We start from the raw sequence: 22,201 nt of genomic DNA on the forward strand, positions 1-22,201 counted from the left end.
TTTGATTGGGCAATCAAAAATTGAAAAGCTCAAACAAATAAAAAGACGGGTAGCTCAAGCAGAGCGGCCAGTGAAGGAGTGGAACTTTGACTTGAGAGGTTTTGATGAGCAGAGGCTGAGGACGTGTTTGTTCCCAGTGAGGTAAGGCTCGGTAAGTTTCTTTAATTAATTTAATTAACTTTGGAGTTGGTAATGGAGGCAGTAGATGGGGAAGTCCAGTGCTCTGATTGTAAAATGTGGGAAGTCAGGGACAGGACAATTGTCTCTGATGACTACTTCTGCAAAGGGTGCATCCAGCTGCAGCTCCTATTAAACTGAGTCGGGGAACTGGAGCTGGATGAACTCCAGATCATTTGAGAGGCAGAGGCAGTAATAGATTGGAGTTTCAAGGAGATAGTCACCCCTAAAAGTCAGGAGACAGGTAACCTGGTGACTGTCAGGAGAGGGAAGGGGAATAGACAGAATGAGCAGAGCACCCCTGTGGCCGTTCCCATCAACAATAAGTATACTGTTTTGGATACTGTTGGTGGCGACGACCTACCAGGGACAAGTTGTAGTGGTCGTGTCTCTGGCACTGAGACTCAGCTCAGAAAGGAAGGAGGGAAAAGAGGAGAGTAGTAGTGATAGGGGATTCGATAGTTAGGGGGACAGATAGGAGGTTCTGTGGGAGGAATTGAGAATCCCGGATGGTCTGTTGCCTCCCTGGTGCCGGACTCTGCGATATCTTGGATCGAGTTCGGAAGCAGGTGAAAACCTGGCCAGCAGGAGCCATCTCTGCTCTTCTAGTCAGCACACTGACTGGCACATGTTCAGGGAGACTGCAACCGATGGCGACTCCACCAGCTTAGATGAGTACACAGCATCAGTGACTAGCTACATCAGCAAGTGCATTGATGACGTCACTGTGGCCAGGACCATCACTACACGGTCTAACTAGAAGCCATGGATGACCGCGGAGGTGCGTGCGCTGCTGAGGACCCATGACTCCGCCTTCAGAGCAGGCAACAAGGCAGCCCTAACAACAGCGAGGGCCAAACTGTCCCAGGCCATCAGAGGGGCAAAGCGTGCACACGCCCAGCGAATCCACAGCCACTTCCAGGACAGCGGCGACACACGGCGCATGTGGAAGGGCATTCAGGACATCACAAACTACAAGACAACACCACCTGCCTGTGCTGGTGATGCCTCCCTCCCAGATGCATTGAATAACTTCTATGCTCGTTTTGAGGTGGAAAATGACGTGGCAGCAAGGAAGACCACCCCTCCTCCAGACAACCAGGTGCTGTGTCTTACCGTGACCGATGTGAGGAGAACCCTGTGCAGGCTCAACCCACGGAAGGCAACTGGCCCAGACAATATTCCTGGCAGAGTGCTTAGAGGATGTGCAGACCAGCTTGCTGAGATTCTCATTTACATCTTCACCATCTCCCTGAGCAGCGCCGTTGTTCCTACGTGCTTCAAGGCCGCCACCATCGTCCCCATGCCGAAGAAGTCTTCAGTTGCCTGCTTCAATGACTACCGTCCCGTCGCACTCACATCCATCATCATGAAGTGTTTCGAGAGACACATCAAGACCCTGCTTCCCACCTCACTGGACCCACTGCAGTTCGAGTACCGTCTCAACTGTTCAACAGACGACGCCATTGCCATCATCCTCCACCTGGCCCTAACCCACCTGGACAAAAAAGACACGTACTTTCGAATGCTGTTCATAGACTTCAGTTCAGCATTCACCACAATCATTCCTCAGAAACTGATTGGAAAGCTGAGCCTACTGGGCCTGAACACCTCCCTCTGCAACTGGATCCTAGACTTCCTGACTGGGAGACCTCAGTCAGTCCAGATTGGAAGCAGCATCTCCAACACCATCACACTGAGCACGGGGACCCCCCAGGACTGTGTGCTCAGTCCACTGCTGTTCACTCTGCTGACCCACGACTGTGCTGCAACACACAGCTCGAACCACATCATCAAGTTTGCCAATGACACAATCGTGGTGGGTCTCATCAGCAAGAATGACAAGTCAGCATACAGAGAGAAGGTGCAGCGGCTAACGGACTGGTGCAGAGCCAACAACCTGTCTCTGAATGTGAACAAAACTGAAGAGATGGTTGTTGACTTCAGGAGGACACGGAGTGACCACTCTCTGCTGAACATCGACGACTCCTCCGTAGAGATCGTTAAGAGCACCAAATTTCTTGGTGTTCACCTGGTGGAGAATCTCACCTGGTCCCTCAACACTAGCTCCATAGCAAAGAAAGCCCAACAGCGTCTCTGCTTTCTGTGAAGGCTGAGAAAAGTCCATCGCCTAACCCCCCCATCCTCACCACATTCTACAGAGGTTGTATTGAGAGCATCCTGAGCAGCTGCATCACTGCCTGGTTCGGAAATTGCACCATCTCGGATCGCAAGACCCTGCAGCGGATAGTGAGGTCAGCTGAGAAGATTATCAGGGTCTCCCTTCCTGCCATCACAGACATTTACACCACACACTGCATCCGCAAAGCAAACAGCATTATGAAGGACCCCACACACCCCTCTTACAAACTCTTCTCCCTCCTGCCATCTGGCAAAAGGCACCGAAGTATTCGGGCTCTCACAACCAGACTATGTAACAGTTTCTTCCCCCAGGTCATCAGACTCCTCAATATCCAGAGCCTGGACTGACACCAACCTACTGCCCTCTACTGTGCCTATTGTCTTGTTTATTATTTATTGTAATGCCTGCACTGTTCTGTGTACTTTATGCAGTCCTGGGTAGGTCTGTAGTCCAGTGTAGTTTTGTGTCGTTTTACGTAGTTCAGTGTAGTTTTTGTATTGTTCATGTAGCACCATTGTCCTGAAAAACGTCGTCTCATTTTTACTGTGTACTTTACCAGCAGTTATGGTCGAACTGACAATAAAAAGTGACTTGACTTGAGTTCTCGGTATTCTCAGGAGAGAGGGTGAGCAGACAGATGTCGTAGTCCATGTAGGGACCAATGACATAGACACGAGTAGGGATGAGGTCCTGAAGAAGGAATATAGGGAGTTAGAAAAGAAGTTAAAAAGCAGGGCCTCAAAGGTGGTAATCTCGGGATTGCTGCCTGTGCCACGAGACAGAGAGAGTAGGAACTGGAAGTTATGGCAGATGAATGCATGTCTGAAGAGTTGGTGCAGGGGGCAGGGGTTCAGATTTCTGGATCATTGGGATCTCTTCTGGGGAAGGTCTGACCTGTACAAAAAGGACGGGCTGCACCTGAACTGGAATGGGACCAATATCTTGGCGGGCAGATTTGCTAGAGCTGTTGGAGAGGGTTTAAACTAGTTTGGCAGGGGGTTGGGAATCAGAATGTGAGTGCAGAGATTAGGGTAGAAGGACAAGGGCATGATGGTATGTGTTCTGAGTTGGTGAGGAAGGACAAGCGGGACAAAACATAAACATAAATGTAGCCAGTTAGAGGGGTTGAAATGTGTCTATTTCAATGCTAGGAGTATTAGGAATAAAGGGGATGAACGTGGATCATGGATCCAACGTGGATCATGGATCAGTACGTGGAACTACGATGTTGCGGCCGTTACTGAAACTTGGCTGGAGGAAGGGCAGGACTGGCTGATGCAGGTACTGGGGTTTAGGTGTTTTAACAGGAATAGGATGGGAGGTAGAAAAGGGGAGGAGTAGCATTACTGGTCAGGGATAGTATCACGGCTATAGAAGGGAGGACGCTGCAGAGGAAGTGTCCACTGAGTCGGTGTGGGTGGAAGTCGGAAATAGGAAGGGATCAATCACTGTGCTGGGAGTTGTCTATAGGCCCTCAAATAGCCCTCGGGACACCGAGGAGCAGATAAGCAGGCAGATTTTAGAATGGTGCAGGAAGTACAGGGTTGTAGTTATGGGTGATTTCAACTTTCCTCATATTGACTGGCACCTCCTGACTGCAAGGGGGATAGATGGGGCTGAATTTGTCAGGTGTGTTCAAGAAGGATTCCTGACACAGTATGTGGACCGGCTGACAAGAGGAGAGGCCATACTGGATCCAGTTCTGGGTAATGAACCTGGTCAGGTGGCAGACCTCTTGGTGGGGGAGCATTTTGGTGAGAGAGACCACAACTCCATTAGCTTCAGCATAGCTATGGAAAAGGATAAAAACAGACAAAATGGGTAAGTGCTTAACTGGGGAAGGGCTAACTATGAACGGATGAGGCAGGAACTAGCGAGAGTAAATGGAAACAGATGTTCAACGGTGAAAGAACAGAAGTAATGTGGAGGAAGTTTGGGGACCACTTGTGCTGGGTTCAGGATAGGTTTGTCCCACTGAGACAAGGAAAAAATGGTAGGGAAAGGGAACCGTGGCTGACGAAACACGTGAGGCAACTCGTCAAGAGGAAGAAGGAAGCATATGTTAGATATAAGAAGCAGGAGGGGCTCATGAGAAATATAGGGTAGCCAGGAAGGAGCTTAAGAAAGGACTTAGGAGAGCTCAAAGGGGGCATGAGAAGGCCTTGGCATGTAGAACTAAGGAGAACCCCAATTCGTTCTATGTGCATGTGAAGAACAGAAGGATGACAAGAATGAAGGTGGGGCCACTAAAGGATAAAGAAGGCAACATGTGCCTGGAGGTGGAGGAGGTTGGGGAGGTCCTAAATGAATACTTTACTTCAGTATTAACAAGTGAAAAGGACCTTTATCAGGGTGAGGTCGAAATAGAACAGGCCTGTGTGCTGAACAATGTGGAAATTAAGCAAGAAGAAGTGTTGGATCATCTTAAAAACATCAAGATTGATAAATCCCCAGGGCTGGACGTGATATACCCCAGGTAGCTGTGGGAAGTGAGAGAAGAGATCGCTGGAGCAGTAGCTATGATCTTTGAATCCTCTTTTGCTGCAGGGGAGGTGCTGGAGGATTGGAGAATGGCAAACACTTCCCTTGTTTAAGAAAGGTAATAGGGAGAATCCTGGGAACTATAGACCGGTGAGTCTTACGTCAGTGGTCTGCAAACTATTGGAAAGAATTCTTAAGGATAGGATCTACGAGCCTTTGGAGAAATACAGTCGACTCAAGGATGGTCAACATGGTTTTGTGAAGGGAAGGTCATGCCTCACAAGCCTAATTGAGTTTTTTTGAAGAGGTAATAAAAGAAATTGATGAAGGTAGGGTGGTAGATGTGGACTACATGGATTTTAGCAAGGCATTTGACAAGGTCCCCCACAAGAGATTCATCCAGAAAGTCATGAGGCATGGGATCAGTGGAACCTTGGCTGTTTGGATAAATAATTGGCTTACAGGAAGAAAGCAGAGGGTAGTAGTGGAAGGAAAGTATTCTGCCTGGAGGTCGGTGACTAGTGGAGTGCCGCAAGGATCTGTCCTGGGACCCCTCCTCTTTGTGATTTTTATAATGACCTGGATGAAGAGGCGGAAGGATGGGTGAGTAAGTTTGCGGACGACACGAAGATTGGAGGAGCTGTGGATGGAGCTGTAGGTTGTCGGAGGTTACAAGAGGATATAGACAGGATGCAGAGTTGGGCAGAAAAGTGGCAGATGGAGTTCAATCTGGATAAGTGTGAGGTGATACATTTTGGAAGGACAAAACCAGAAGGCTGAGTACAGGGTTAATGGTCGGTTACTCAAGAGCGTGGATGAACAGAGGGACCTTGGGGTTCAAATCCATACATCCCTCAAGGTCGCTGCACAGGTTGATAGGATAGTTAAGAAGGCCTATGGGATGCTCGGCTTCATTAATAGGGGGATTGAGTTCAAGAGTAGAGAGTTCATGTTGCAACTCTACAAATCTCTGGTGAGACCACACTTAGAGTATTGTGTTCAGTTCTGGTCACCTCATTATAGAAACACAGAAAATAGTTGCAGGAGTAGGCCATTCAGCCCTTTGAACCTGCACCGCCATTCAGTACGATCATGGCTGATCATCCAACTCAGAACCCTGTACCTGCCTTCTCTCCATACCACCGATCCCTTTAGCCACAAGGGCCATATCTAACTCCCTCTTAAATATAGCTAATGAACTGGCCTCAACTGTTTCCCATGGCAGAGAATTCCACAGATTCACCACTCACTGTGTGAAGAAGTTTTTCCTCATCTCGGTCCTAAAAGGCTTCCGCTTTATCCTCAAACTGTGACCCCTCGTTCTGGACTTCCCCAACATCGGGAACAATCTTCCTGCATCTAGCCTGTCCAATCCCTTTAGAATTTTATACGTTTCAATCAGATCCCCCCTCAATCTTCTAAATTCCGGAGAGAATAAGCCAAGTCGATACAATCTTTCATCATATGAAAGTCCTGCCATCCCAGGAATCAATCTGGTGAACCTTCTTTGTACTCCCTCAATGACAAGAATGTCTTTCCTCAGATTAGGGGACCAAAACTGCACACAATATTCCAGGTGTGGTCTCAGCAAGGCCTTGTACAACTGCAGTAGTACCTCCCTGCTCCTGTACTCGAATCCTCTTGCTATGAATGCCAGCATACCATTTGCCTTTTTCACCGCCTGCTGTACCTGCATGCCCACTTCCAATGACTGGTGTACAATGACACCCAGGCCTCGTTGCACCTCCCCTTTTCCTAATTGGCCACCATTCAGATAATAATCTGTTTTCCTGTTCTTGCCACCAAAGTGGATAACCTCACATATATCTACATTAAATTGCATCTGCCATGAATTTGCCCACTCACCTAACCTATCCAAGTCACCCTGCATCCTCTTAGCATCCTCCTCACAGCTAACACTGCCGCCCAGCTTTGTGTCATCCGCAAACTTGGAGATGCTGCATTTAATTCCCTCGTCTAAGTCATCAATATATATTGTAAACAACTGGGGTCCCAGCACTGAGCCATGCGGTACCCCACTAGTCACTGCCTGCCATTTTGAAAAGGTCCCGTTTATTCCCACTCTTTGCTTCCTGTCTGCCAACCAATTCTCTATCCACATCAATATCACACCCCCAATGCCATCTGCTTTAAGTTTGCACACTAATCTCCTGTGTGGGACCTTGGCAAAAGCCTTGTGAAAATCCAAATATACCACATCCACTGGTTCTCCCCTATTTACTCTACTAGTTACATCCTCAAAAAATTCTGTGAGATTCGTCAGACATGATTTTCCTTTCACAAATCCATGCTGACTTTGTCCGATGATTTCATCGCTTTCCAAATGTGCTGTTATCACATCTTTGATAACTGACTCTAGCATTTTCCCCACCACCGATGTCAGGCTTACCAGTCTATAATTCTTCGGTTTCTCTCTCCCTCCTTTTTTAAAAAGCGGGGTTACATTAGCCACCCTCCAATCCTCAGGAACTAATCCAGAATTTAAAGAGTTTTGAAAAATTATCACTAATGCATCCACTATTTCTTGGGCTACTTCCTTAAGCACTCTGGGATGCAGACCATCTGGCCCTGGGGATTTATCTGCCTTTAATCCCTTCAATTTACCTAACACCACTTCCCACTAACATGTATTTCCCTTAGTTCCTCCATCTCACTAGACCCTCGGTCCCCTACTATTTCCGGAAGATTATTTATGTCCTCCTTAGTGAAGACAGAACCAAAGTAGTTATTCAATTGGTCTGCCATGTCCTTGTTCCCCATGATCAATTCAACTGTTTCTGACTGTAAGGGACCTACATTTGTCTTAACCAATCTTTTTCTTTTCACATATTTATAAAAGCTTTTACAGTCAGTTTTCATGTTCCCTGCCAGCTTTCTCTCATAATCTTTTTTCCCTTTCCTAATTAAGCCCTTTGTCCTCCTCTGCTGGACTCTGAATTTCTCCCAGTCCTCAGGTGTGCAGCTTTTTCTGGCTAATTTGTATGTTTCTTCTTTGGAATTGATACTATCCCTAATTTCCCTTGTCAGCCACAGGTGCACTACCTTCCCTGGTTTATTCTTTTGCCAAACTGGGATGAACAATTGTTGTAGTTCATCCATGCGATCTTTAAATGCTTGCCATTGCATATCCGCCGTCAACCCTTTAAGTATCATTTGCCAGGCTATCTTAGCTAATTCACGTCTCATACCTTCAAAGTTACCCTTCTTGAAGTTCAGAACCTTTGTTACTGAATTAATGATATCACTCTTCTTCTTAATGAAGAATTCCACCATATTATGGTCACTCTTACCCAAGGGGCCTCACACGACAAGGTTGCTAACTAACCCTTCCTCATTGCACAATACCCAGTCTAGAATGGCCTGTTCTCTAGTTGGTTCCTTGACATGTTGGTTCAGAAAACTATCCCACATACATTCCAAGAAATCCTCTTCCTCAGCACCCTTACCAATTTGGTTCAGCCAATCTATATGTAGATTGAAGTCACCTATTATAATTGCTGTTCCTTTATTGCACGGATTTCTAATTTCCTGTTTAATGCCATCCCCAACCTCACTACTACTGTTAGGTGGCCTGTACACAATTCCCACCAGTGTTTTCTGCCCCTTAGTGTTATGCAGCTCTACCCATATCGATTCCACATCCTTCCAGCTAATGTCCTTCCTTTCTATTGCGTTAATCTCCTCTCTAACCAGCAATGCTACCCCACCTCCTTTTCTTTCATGTCTATCCCTCCTGAATATTGAATATTGAAGGATGGATTATAGGAAGGATGTGGAAGCTATGGAGAGGGTGCAGAAGAGATTTACCAGGATGTTGCTTGGATTGCAAAACAAATCTCATGAGGCAAGGTTAGCAGAGCTGGGACTTTCTCTTTGGAGTGTAGAAGGATGGGAGGGGACTTGATAGAGGTCAACAATATTATGAGAGGCATAGATAGGGTGGATAGCCAGTACCTGTTTCCCAGGGCACGAATAGCAAACACCAGAGGGCAAATGTACGAAGTTAAGGGAGGGAAGTTTAGGGGAGACATCAGGGGTAAGTTTTTCACACAGAGGGTTGTGGGTGCCTGGAATGACTTGCCAGGGATGGTGGTGGAGGCTAAAACATTAGGGGTATTTAAGAGCCTCTTGGACAGGCACATGGATGAAAGAAAAATAGAGGGTTAGGGGGTAGTGTGGGTTTAGTACTTTTTTTAAGGAATATGTGGGTCGGCACAACATCGAGGGCCGAGGGGCCTGTACTGTGCTGTAGTATTCTAGTGTCTAGTTAGTGTTTCAGGTGAGAGACACTTGACCGGAGTTGTTTTTTGGTCAAATGTTTTCAGAGCTGATCTCTGTTCTGTTCTAGAGGCTTGCTGCTTTCCTAAAGGAGCACAGCTGGTAAATAACTTGTGCGAACTGCTAAGAAAATTACACAGCAATTGCACTGAGGCCAGGAGAAGCATCCTTGATGAAGTTGGAGAAATCCTGAAGTGCTGCGTCATCCAGTGCATGTTAGACACAACAGAGCGACCTGTGGATCACAGTGAAATCCCGTCCCTGGACACCTATCAACTGTTCAAGAAAGCTCAGCCCGGAGTTCCAGAAAGTGCCATAAGGGACATAGAGCAGCTGCAAAATTTATCGATGTCCGACGAGTGCAGCATGTCTGAGGATTTTATAGAGAAACTGACAATAAGCATACACCGTCTATTCTGGATCACAAACCTGGTCTTTGTCAAGTGTGTCGGTAGGTCTTCTAGTGGGGGTAAATCAGTGGCGTGTGTATGTGAATGTGTGAGAGATTGGCTGGATGCAGAGTTGACAGAAAGGACATCAGAACGCTGTGCAACTCTTGCATGGAGATAAAGATCACATATGGCGACAGACTTGTCATAAGAATCTGTTTAATCTTATTTCTGTTAGTGTGCTTTTTATCAGACAAAAACATGGGACTCTAATGCCAAATAGTCATTAAGGTGGCACTTTCCTCAGTCTTCTATATAGTGAGGATCCAAATGGAGCTTGAGCAAATTCAGTAAGCAGATCTTGGATACAATTGGAGGAAATGATGGAAGAGGGAAACATGGTGGGAAATACAGCTGATTATAACTGGAATAGGTGGAAGGGGGAGGGAGAGATGGAAGGTTTAGTGGTTAACAGGGCCAGATGAATGTCCTGTGTATACCACAGAGCAAATCTGAACAAATGTTGGTGATGATGGGTGCAGTTTATCGAAAAGGAGAAACAGAAGGATTCTAGAGATAGGGCGGGGAAGGTAATGTGGACTAACAGGAAAGGGAATAATGAGCAAGCAATTGGATGGAGTGACGTTGGACAGTGAGTGAAGGAGGTAGCAGGGAAGGGGGCAATGAGCAAGCAATTGGATGGAGTGATGTTGGACAGTGAGTGAAGGAGGTAGCAAAGGTTGATGGAGATGGTGCCATGAGGGACTTACGGTGTCTTCAAAATTCAGGAATGTCAGATGAGTCCAGCATGTCCGTGGCAGAGCAGCATTCTGCTCTGAAAGAAAGAGCTGTTGTGGAGCAGGCTCATATTCTATTTCCATTAGAGGAATAGTGAGTTTTATTTTCTTTCTACCATATCGTCAGCTATTTCTACCCTTCAGAAAAGTGATGGAACATGTTGTCAGTAGCACTTTTAAGAACAGCATGGAGAGAAGGCAGTGGGATTCCTACCACTGCAATTGGAAATATGCCATTACATCAGCTTCACTGGTTCGAAATCCAGGGAGATCCGATCCAACAGCCCCATTGATACTCAAGGTCCCTAGGAATATTTTTACTTATGGAGTTCATCAGTTTCACATCATCCTTAGTTTAAGTTGCAGCCTTTTAATTCTATAAAATATTTTGATAAATTTTCATTGTCACACATTCTTTTTAATTTTGTTTCACAGATGAAAAAAACCCTCAAGAAAAATGTTTGGAGGAGAAAATCAGTAACCTGTACTTTAAAACTTATCAACAATATGTTGAACATGAAAAAGAGCTTGATATACTGAGGAACGAACTACACAACTTGACAACAGCAGTAAACTCAGTCCCAAAAGTCACATCCTGCAGAGGTAAGAAGCTTCTTATGACTGTAGTTCTCATTTAATGGCTTGATATTAGGTAATCTGAGGGAACTGTTTGGGAAGATATTGAGTGAGATGAGCCTTTCGTTCTCCCTGGTAATAAAGTTTCATCCTAATAAAAATAAAGAATTGTTTTCTATCCCTAAATCTGTAATGCAGCCATTAACACAAGGCATACCTTGGCCCGTCAGGCCAGTGATCTGTGGTATGGTGCCAGTTTTCCTTTGTGTGAGTATTCATCATACACTCAGAGGAATTGTCAAGGTGACTGTCACTTCCATTGTCCAGCTGCCTCCAGTTGTGCTGAGATGTCTGTGTGGAGGGGTTGACAGAGATTAGTTGTTTCAGCTCCAGGACTCTGTGTGGTGAGGCACAGTTGGTCGGGCTCTGTATTTAACTTGCATTTTTAAACATATTGTGGACAATTAGATCTACGCCTGTGCAGTTAATCTCACCGCATGTTCCTTAGCAGCACTGCAGAGGCAGAGATTCTGCAAAATAGCACGTCAAGATGTGATGGGTGCCTTCAAAAGAATGGAGCAAATTAGTAAAAAAAATATATAGGGAGAGTTTAAAGTAAACTTGGACATGCTAGTTGATTTTGTAGCGTAACTCGGAATTGCAGATTTATAACTATAGTGGTGTTTGTGCTGAAGGAAGAAAAGTCCTTTATTCTGCATGAGTGCAATCTCCTCTGTGTATTTGAGTTACTTTATTATTATTGCCTCATGTACTGAGGTACACTGGAAAGTTTGTCTTGCATACTGTTTATACAGGTCAATTCATTGAGGTAGAGAAAGGTAAAACAATAACAATGCAGAATAAAATGTAACAGTTACAGGGAAGGTACAGTGCAGGTAAACAAGGTGTAATTTCATAATGAAGTAGATAGTGAGCTTTAGAGTCCATCTTGTCATACTCGTAGTCTTCTAATAGTGGGGTATAACCTGTCCTTAAACTTTCTGGCTTTTGTTCCTTCTGCCCAATGGAAGCAGAGAGGAGAGAGAATGTCTGGGATTGTGGGGTCTTTGATTATGCTGGCTGCTTTACTCAGTCCATGGAGGGGAGGCTGGTTCCTGAGATGTGCTGAGCTGTGTCCATAACTCTCTACAGTTTCTTGTGGCCACGTGCAAAGCAGTTGTCAAATCAAACTGTTCTGCTTCTATGGTACATCACAAAATATTGGTAAGAATTGATGCATCAGTTGGATGTAGTCAAGTCAGAGGGGGGGAATCATTACATCACAATACTCTGGGTTAAGTTCAGTCTGCCATTACTTCTGCCCTATCTATCCCTTCCTCCAGTGTAATGTCTTCTTACTTGATAACCACTTAGTTTTTTTTTAATCATCTGCAAACTTATTTACAATGCCCTCTACAATTACGAGTAGTAGAAGGGGTGGGAGGGATCAGAGGGGGTATAGGTGATCAGAAGGGAAGGTGTTAAGTGGGATGGCTCAGAAGCTGAGAAGGACCATATTCTGCAACTGATGAAGGAATGGTAGTTGTCTGCTCCATCCAGTATTTAATTTGTGTTGCACTCGTGTTTATTTCTTGTCAGATTGGTTACACAAGAACTTCAGTAAATTTGTTCAAACAATGGGGGAAGGTGTTCACAAACCTGTGCTGGATAAGCTTTATGAGAAACATCTGAATGAAGAGGAAATAAGCAACATATCATCCAAAAAAACTAGACAAGAAAGGAACCGGGAATTACTGAGGCTAATGATCAACAAAGGTGAAGAGACTTGCAAACTTTTCCTTCACATCTTCTGCTCTGAGGACCCTTCTAATGAAATAACTCAAAAGGTGAGTGAAGAAACAAGCTAACTTTAGTAATCAACAGGAATTCTGCAGATGCTGGAAATTCAAGCAACACACATCAAAGTTGCTGGTGAACGCAGCAGGCCAGGCAGCATCTCTAGGAAGAGGTACAGTTGACGTTTCAGGCCAAGACCCTTCGTCAGGACTAACTGAAGGAAGAGCTAGTAAGAGATTTGAAAGTGGGAGGGGGAGGGGGATCATGGGCCTCCTGTCCCATGATCCTCTCATATCCCTTTTGCCAATCACCTGTCCAGCTCTTGGCTCCATCCCTCCCCCTCCTGTCTTCTCCTATCATTTTGGATCTCCCCCTCCCCCTCCCACTTTCAAATCTCTTACTAGCTCTTCCTTCAGTTAGTCCTGACGAAGGGTCTCGGCCTGAAACGTCAACTGTACCTCTTCCTAGAGATGCTGCCTGGCCTGCTGCGTTCACCAGCAACTTTGATGTGTGTAACTTTAGTAATGGTTACTCACAGCATTTCAGTCTTAAATACAATTAATGGAAAGTCATGTTTGTTAATGTGACCCATAGCTATTAGTTATTATAGTAAGTACACTTAATTGTTTACAAAAATTTGAAGTAAATTTGACTCTTTGTGGCTAGCTCTAATGGACCTTGGATCAAAGAAGCAAGTGTAATTTTTACTTCCCGTGATTCCAATGAATTTGTAATTCTGGGCAGAGCTAAACAATGAGGAATCATGGTTGATAACAGCAGCAATGATTTCTATAATCCCTGTAGATGACAGGCTCCTGTATTTGAAATTTTATGCTAGCGATACTGGAGGTCTAGTTAGTTTGAAATGAAACAGAATTTTGGAATTCAGCTAGCCAAATAGCATCTGTGGAAAAAGAAACCAGTTAGCACTTTGGGTCAGGGACCCTTCCTCAGAACCAACTCCCTGAACTGAACTGTGAATTGGTTTTTCTTTCCACAGATGCTGCTCGAATGGTGAGTTCTTCCAGTATTTTCTGTTTTTGCTTCAGATTTCTGTATCTGCAGTTGAATTTGTTTCCTGTCTAGCTATTCTGTTCTTGTTAGTGTCAGTGGAGCTGTACAGCACAGAAATGGATCCTTCGGTCTAACTCACCCATGCTGACCAATCTATGTCTACTTGAAACAGTCCCAGTTCCCCACATTTAGCAACATCCTGCTAAACCTTTCCTAACCATGCCTTTTACCACTTCCACTTCCTCTGACAGCGTGTTCTATTTACTCACCACCCCCTATGCGGAAAAAGTTGCTTTTAAATTTTCAGATTCCTTTTAAATCTTTCCTTTCTTTCCTTAACTATATGCTCTCTAATTTTAGATTGTTCTAGCCTGAGAAAAAGACTGTGACGATTCACTTTGTCTATGCCCTCTTGATTTTATAAGGTTCTGTAAGCTCCAGGGAAAAGGTCCCACCCTAGCCAGACTTCCATTTTAGCTCAGGCCCTTCAGTCCTGTGAACATCTTCGTAAATGTTCTCTGCGCCGTTTCCAGCTAAGTGACATCCTTCTAATATGCAAGCAACCAGACCAGCACACAGTATTCCAAGTATAGATTCAAGAATGTCTTGTAACAGAATTTTGACACTAATCTTCTTTTGATTCTATTCAACTAGTAAGCCATGGTTATCCATCAGTTATTAATGAAGTAATTTTCCACCATGAAGTAAAAGAACAAAATGCATTGAGACAAGTTCCTCAGTTTCCTATTTACAACAACCGAAATGCCCACCTTATTCCACAGTTGCTATGAGAATGTTACTGTACTCATCCAATCCAACTACTCAAAGCCCATTAATTATCTAAGTATGTACACTATATACAACCTTACAGGCAGCCACAAAACATAGAAACCCAGTAGAACCCATTAATAGAAAGATCGTCAAACACTCAATGTGCAGAAAAAAACAAATTGCATAAACAATAAAAGTAAGCAACTGACATTCAGAATTGAAGCTCATGGAAGTGAGTCCACAGCTACGAAGCCAGTCTTTGCTGCGACCAATCCAGGAGCTCATTAGTTGCAGGCCACAGCCTCAGTTAAACACAGAGACAAGTAAACCTTGCAGAGCAGTGAGCTGAAGTGGCCTGTCCCTCACCTCCGGCTCTGACACCCTGACCTTTTCAACATGGCCCGGTGCTTAAATTGTCCAAACCTCCGGCTCATTGCTCGCTCTTGGATCCGGGCCCTGCGGCTTTGATACGCTATTGGGCCTGGATCCTGCCATCTCGACTCAGCCCGTACCTGACCTTTCCAATTCAGCCCGGCTTGTATCGTTCAAACTGTGAATCTTTCCTCACTCTTGGGTCCAGGTTCAGGCCCCACAGCCTCGGCTCTGCATCGCCTCCGCCCGCCTCACCAGTTCTGCCGCATCAAATCACCCCAAAGTCCGCTTCAGTAATGGCCAAACATTTGCTCGTTCCCTGCTCTCATGCCTGGGCCAAGTCACCTTGATTCGACCTGTACATGTATGCTGTAACCATCCTGCGCCTTCGAGACTTCAGTTCACAGCACGAAAATGCCAGGTCATATTAGCAGTTCAACAGCTCAACTCCAAAAGGGAGGTTATAGGCTGTCCGAGGAAAAAGTGTGATTAATACAGTAATTAATAGTTTGTTACCCGCAAATCGTCGCTGTTTCACAAGCCTCGAGGCACCGGATTCATTGCATGTAGCATTGAAAAGTTCTTCATCAGAATTGCCACAAACAAAGTAAAAAAAGAATAACCAAAATATCTTTGCCTAGAAACTGGATCCATTTCTACACATTCTTCTTGCATGCAAAGCCTGAATAAAAATAGTTTTCTATGGGTTAGATCATGTAGCAAACATTTTAAGGTCAATTGGCACCTATTGGGAAATTGGCCCTGGTACTTCCAGCATATTTACCTGAGCATAGCTGTCACATGACCAATATGTCATATGATGTCAGCAGCAGTCACTGACAGATAAAGATTTTTTTCACGTCTTTGCACTCTACTGCCCCACCTCGTTCCAGCTGTTGTTTACTTTTTCTTTTTCTTTCTCTTCTGTCTAGGGCCACCTCCATCAATTATTAACCTGCCACAGTCTTCCAGCTCCATCCCTGCTCATATCTCCTACCTGATTACCTGCCTGTCATCTCTTTCTCTTTCTCTCTCCCCCCGCCCCACAGTCCACCAATCACCCTCGAGTTCTTTCTTGCCACTTTGCTTCTCCTCTTTATCCTGATCTCACCTCTTCAAAATCAGTCCTGGTACAGGGTTTCGACCCAAAACATCGACAATTTCTTTACTCTCAAAGTGGCTACCTGACTCACAGATTTCTTCCAGCACATTGTTTGCTAATCCTGTAATGATTTATCAGTTCCTAACAATCAATACAATGATGTGGTGACTATAAACTCAGCATAAAGATCCTGATAGAAGCATATGTTCCATCTTTGTGATAGAATGTCACAGCACTTTTTTTTAATGCATTTTTACCCAATGTTATGAATCTTTTCATGTGGTCGGAGCAGCATAATGACCCATTCAGCATGTCATAAGAGAGGAATCTCCATTTTCTGGACAGTTATGAATGAATGGAAATAACCAGTATTTTTTAAAACTAGAAATTTATAACGGACCTGAATTCCTCTTGTATTTTGTCTGTTGCTCTGGATTTCCAGCATCTGCAGAATCGCTTGTATTTGTAACTTACTATAATTACCTTCAGTGAGAAAAGAATCAACAGAAAATCAATAATGCTTGACCAGCTGCAAGGATATTGACGGCAGTGAGCTTAAAATTAAGTAATTCTGTGAAAATGTCAACTTCAGTGCTGTATCTCCTGTGTAAAACTTGATGCTTCTGCCATTCACTACAAACACTAATGCCTATGAACTAACAGTCTGTCAAATCTTTATTTTCTACCGCAGATCCAAAGTGAAATAAATCTTGGGCTTCCTGTGGAATCTGATATTTATTCAGACCTGATAGGATCAATGAGTTAAACTTCAAATATGAACTAAGCAGAATTCTGAAAACATTTCATACAATTACATTCATGTATACTTGACTGTTATTTTAAACCATTGGAAATTAAATTATTTTTCTAATGCACTGAGTATTAATAATGTAAGTCTTCGTAAAACCCACCCAGGGGACATAGTTTTATTTTATCAAGTTTTGTAGCAATTGATATGAGCTTGCACACATCTGTAAAATTGATCTTGGATACTGTGGGTAGTGAAATTCCTGTATAGATTTTGTATTTTGTTTATTTCCAGAACTTTGCAATGTAAGTTATTAAAAATTGAAAGACTTACATTTCTATGGAGCTATTCACAAACTCCAGACATGCTGATGTGTTTTGCAGCCAATGAAGTAATATGTCTAGCCAATACTCCAGTTGTAACTCATTCAAAAGGGATACTTACTAGAAACGTGTTTCCTGGTGCTAAATAGTTGCAAAATGAAGTGGCATATTTGAATTTGTAAAAGCAGCATTAATCGCATGATTATTGTAAAACAGATTATAATTGGACTGGATATTGTAATGAGTTCGTACATTGCCTTTAATTTTCGATGGACAGCAGTCCCACACAACCCATGGCAGTACGACAATGGTCGATTTGCCTTTGGGTTTATCATGCCTGCCAATGAAATTCTATTCTTTTACTGTTTGAAAGTGTCCCAAAATGCTGGATGAAAAATTCCCTCGCCTGCTTTTGGGAAATAAGTCATCTTATTTAGGCACAAATGCTACATATTTAAGAAAAAAAATGAAGTTGAATTCATAATACCACCAGCGTACAATGTGAAAGTGGAACATTTCAGTGGTGTCCTTTGAAGTCTGTTTTAGTAAAACTTCTTAAATTCAGCAATTTGGTGACACTGGACTTGCAACTTTTCTAGACTCTTGAATGTCATTTGATTTAATAAATAAAAAGCAAATTAAAACTGTGTTGCTTTTAAGATGTTACCAGCAGTACAATATATATTCCCTGTGACCCTGGTAAGTTTGAAGGGAAATGGGGCTCCAGTAAGACAAAAGGAGTGTGGAAAAAGGTCCTAATTAGTTAGAATAGAACAGGGGCATCGACACTAGTAGAACCAGCTGCTAAATAAATGGGATTTCCGATTAATTGGTAGTAGACAATTGGTTCATACTAGATTTTAATTGCAGATATATATAGGCATCTGTTAGTCTCGTGAGGCCATGGATTTGCACCTTGGAAGGCTTCCAGGGCTCAGGCCTGGGCAAGGTTGCATGGAAGACCGGCAGTTGCCCATGTTGCAAGTCTCCCCTCTCCACGCCACCAATGTTGTCCAAGGGAAGGGCATTAGGACCCATACAGCTTGGTACTGATGTCATTGCAGAGCAATGTGTGATTAAGTGCCTCGCTCAAGGACACAACACACTGACTCAGCCAAGGCTCGAACTAGTGACCTTCAGATCACTAGATAAACGCCTTAACCACTTGGCCACGCGCCAACGGTTGAAGATAGTTGAGTCAGTAATTAACTTCTTTTGTGTGCCGTTTCCTTACAAATTCATTGCCGAGGCGGATGCCAAAGTCCCAGTTTGCTAGTATTTGTCTGCCAGCACAGACTTTGCTAATGTTGAGTATCTATTAGAGAGTGGATAACCAACTTCACTTGTCTCATTGCAGGCTGCCCAGTTTTCCAAACAGCAGTGTAGAGCAAACAAAGTATACACTAAAGTACACAAAAAGCAGGCTCTTCCAACCTACCTCATATGTGCCAACCATGGTCCCTGTCTACACACTTCCTAATTACCCACAGTAGGCCTATGCCTTCCCCAATCAATGCAATCAAATAAATGGTCCCGATAAGATCAATGCCCCATGGACCCTCACTTCTCACTGCCTCAGTAAAGCAGCCAGCGTAATCAAGTTCCCATCTACCCTGGATTTTCTCTCCTTTCCTCCCTCCCATTGCATAAAAGGCTGAAAGTATGTGTCACCAGGCTCAAGGACAACCTGTATCCTGCTGTTCTAAAACTATTCAACAAACCTGCTGTATGTCAAGAGGGACTTTTAACCTCACAATCTACCTTGTCGTGGTTTTGCACCTTATTGTCTGCCTGCACTGAACTGTCTCTATAGCAACTACATCCTGCATTCTGTTTTTGCTTTTCCTTTGAAGTACCTCAATCGGTACTGATGGGTGGCATGCAAAAGATAGTTTTTCACTGTACCTCAGTACACTTACTATTTAATCAAGTGATGCTTCCATTAGTGCAAACTAGAAATCTGAAATAGGGAGTGCTACAGCACAGAGGCAAGGCCTTAGGCCTTTGGCCTTTCTAGTCTGTGCCAATATTTTCTTCTGCTTTATTCCACCTGCCTGCACCATGACTACGTCCCTCCATGCACCTGACTCATCTTTGTGCCTATCCAGGCTTCTCTTGAGTGTTGCAGTTGAACACACATCTATTATTTTTGCTGGCAGCTTGCCACTCTCTGAGTTAAGGAGATTCTGTCTCAGGTTCCCCTCAGGAGTTTCACCTTTCACCCTTAACCTATAACCTCTAGTTCTAGTCTAAGGATGGGAAAGAGCTTGCAAGGATTACTCAAAAAAAAAAGTTGTATACTTCTATAGGGTCTCCTCTCATTCTCCTGCACTCCAGAGAATAAAGCCCTAACCTTTTCAATCCTTCCCTATATCTCTGGTCTTCTAGTCCTAGTGATATTCATGTAGGTTTTCTTAGCACTCTTTCACGTTCATTGATATCTTTCCTGTAGGTGCGTGATCAGAACTGCACACAATACTCCAAATTTCACCTCACCAATGTCGTGGCACATCTTCAACAGAAGATCCCAGCCCCTGTACTTGGTGCTGTGATTTATGAAGGTCAATATGACAAAAACTCTCTTCGTGACCCTATCTACCAGTGGTTCTATTTTCAAGGAGTTATTTGGACAGCCAGAAACATTTTTCCGGGGAGGAACTGGCTGACATCAGAGGCCATAACTTTAAGGTGACTGGAGGGCAGAATGGTGGGGGAGAAATCAGAGGTACGTTTTTTACACAGACAGTGGTGAGTGTGTGGAATTCACTGCCAGGTATGGTGGTGGAGCAGATACATTGGGGGCATTTACAAAACTCTAAGATAAGCACATGGATGATAGAACAATGGAGATATATGTGGGAGGGAATGGCTAGATTCATTTTAGAGTAGGTTAAAAGGTTGGCATGACATCATGGGCTGAAGAGCCTGTATGATGATCTTTCTTTGCTTATACAGAATACTTTTCACATCTTACCTCTACTGTATATGTTTGTGTTTTTCTCTCGGCCTTTAGAGTTTGGTCCACTTTGCTATATTATGCTGCAGCTGGCCCAAGTTTTGATGATGGGGGTCCATTTGAATATTTCAATTGGAAAGCAACTTGTTAACAGGATGGGAAGATTACTCAAGGGGAGGTGAGAGTGGATAAGTTTGCTATTAACATATTAAATCCTTAGGGACAGGATTTATGAAGCATAGCCTTATTAAGAGTAGTCTGTATGATCTTGTGAAATTCAGGCCATGCTTCATGGGCCTATCTGACTTTTTCTAGGAACTAGCAAAGCAGACTGATGAAGTTGGAATGTTTGAAGTGAGGTAGGGTGTTTGTCAAGGTTCCCAATGGAAAGCTCATCCAGAAGTCATGAGATATGGGGTCCACAGAAACCTCTCAGCAAGGATTTGGAAGTAGCTTGCCTGCAGAAGGCAGAGGATGGTAGTAGAAGGATCATATTCTGCAGAGGAATTGGTGACTACTGGGACCATTGCTCTTTGTGGCTTTGATAAATAACAGATGGGAAAGTAGAAGGTTGGGTTAGTAAGCTGCAGATGACACAAAGTTTGGTTGTAGTATGGATATCGTAGAAGGTTGTTATAGGTTATAATGGAATATATAGACGATGCAGAGCTGGACTGAAAAGATGCAGATGGAATTCAATCCAGAAAAGTGCAAAGCGATACACTTTGGAAAGTCAAGCTTGAACAGAAATACAAGGTTAATGGCTGAATACTTTGCAGTATGGAGGAACAGAAGGATCTTGAGGTCCAGATCCATAGATGCTGCACAAGTTGATAGGGTGTTTTAGAAGGAATATGGTGTGTTTGCCTTCATGAGTCAGGGCAGCCCCAGTCTCAAGCCTTCTCCCAATATCCATCCATGCACCGACTAATCAAGACCCTATCAATCCTTGCTTTAAATATACCCTGTGACTTGGTCTCCACACTCACCTGTGGCAATGAATTCCAAAGATTCAACACTCTTTGGTTACTACCACAATGAGGTCACACTCAGGTTGGAGGAGCAACACCTTATATTTCGGCTGGGTAGCCTCCAACCGGATGGTATGAACATTGTTTTCTTGAACTTCTGGTATTGCCTTCCATCCCCTTCACCATTCCCCATTCCCATTTCCCTCTCTCACCTGTCCATCACCTCCCTGTGGTTCTCCTCTCCCTTCCCTTTCTTCCATGATCTTCTACCCTCTCCTATCAGATTCCCCCTTCCCCAGCCCTGTATCTCTTTCACCCATCAACTTCCCAGCTCTTTACTTCACTCCTCCCCCTCTCTGTGTTACAACTATCACCTATCACCTTGTACATCCTCCTCCCCTCACCTTCTTACTCCGACTTTTTTTTCCAGTGCCGGTGAAGGGTCTCGGCCCAGAACATCGACTGTTTACTTTTTTTCCATAGATGCTGCTCGGCCTGCTGGGTTCCTCCAGCATTTGGTGTCTGTTACTCTTGAGCACCTTGTTTCCATAGCTTTCCCCCACACAATACCTCTGTCACGCACGCCTGGGGAGATGCAGTAGTGACATTTAAGAGACATGGGCAGGCACATCCCCAGAAGGAGATTGATCATGTGCGAGCAGATATAATTGATTTAAATTGGCATAATTATCGGAATAGACATTGTGGCTGAAGGGCCAGTGCCAGTGTTTCTGAAGGGCTCTGCTGGTCTACATCCTGTGTCCTCCCCCTTTTCAAAGACATTCATTTTGTCCTCTATTGTCGACAGCTAGACTGTAGTCATTCAACATCACTGCTATGCCTTCTACCCATTTTGTACTTTTTATATCTGTAAAATAAATACATTTCTGTTTTATGCTACACATTAGTCTTTTCACATTTGCTCTTTTGCTCTTACTGTATCATCCTTCATTATCCCTAGACTCTCTTCATCCTGTCTCTAGCTCTCTACCATTAACGACATATTACGCAAAGAGTTTAATATGTTGGTAAGTGCTCCCATTAAACCATTTTGACTCACTCTATCAGATATTCAATTTATTCCACACATTCCCACCTCATCTCCTGCTGAAATCTTATTCCTGTTTGCCTGTATTATTTTAATCATGGTTCCTTTAGATTGTTATAGCGGGGATGGTAGTGGGGATATGCTCCCACTACCGATTAACTGCTCACAATGTCATATGCCTCAATTGGAGCTGACAGCCAAGTCCAGCTCCTGGCCTTCATGTGTGGCCTAGCGACT

The 22,201-nt window shown here is 44.0% G+C and overlaps 1 protein-coding gene across 5 annotated transcripts in view; it reads left to right on the top strand.

Moving 5' to 3' along the window:
* The window catches only part of LOC134347984 (uncharacterized), a 48,813-nt gene extending 31,193 nt beyond the window's left edge, over window positions 1–17,620 (top strand). For 4 of the 5 annotated variants that reach the window (XM_063050692.1, XM_063050693.1, XM_063050695.1 and 1 more), the window contains exons 10-13: window positions 9,171–9,551; window positions 10,722–10,889; window positions 12,462–12,709; window positions 16,610–17,620. In XM_063050692.1, the coding sequence (XP_062906762.1) occupies window positions 9,171–9,551; window positions 10,722–10,889; window positions 12,462–12,709; window positions 16,610–16,684 (872 nt within the window). In that variant the 3' untranslated portion in view covers window positions 16,685–17,620. The remainder of the gene's footprint in view (window positions 1–9,170; window positions 9,552–10,721; window positions 10,890–12,461; window positions 12,710–16,609) is intronic. The other variant, XM_063050697.1, reaches the window with a different exon arrangement.
* The last annotated feature ends 4,581 nt before the right edge of the window (window positions 17,621–22,201 follow it).

This window comes from Mobula hypostoma, chromosome 6 (assembly GCF_963921235.1).
Source record: "Mobula hypostoma chromosome 6, sMobHyp1.1, whole genome shotgun sequence".
Lineage (NCBI taxonomy): Eukaryota > Metazoa > Chordata > Chondrichthyes > Myliobatiformes > Myliobatidae > Mobula > Mobula hypostoma.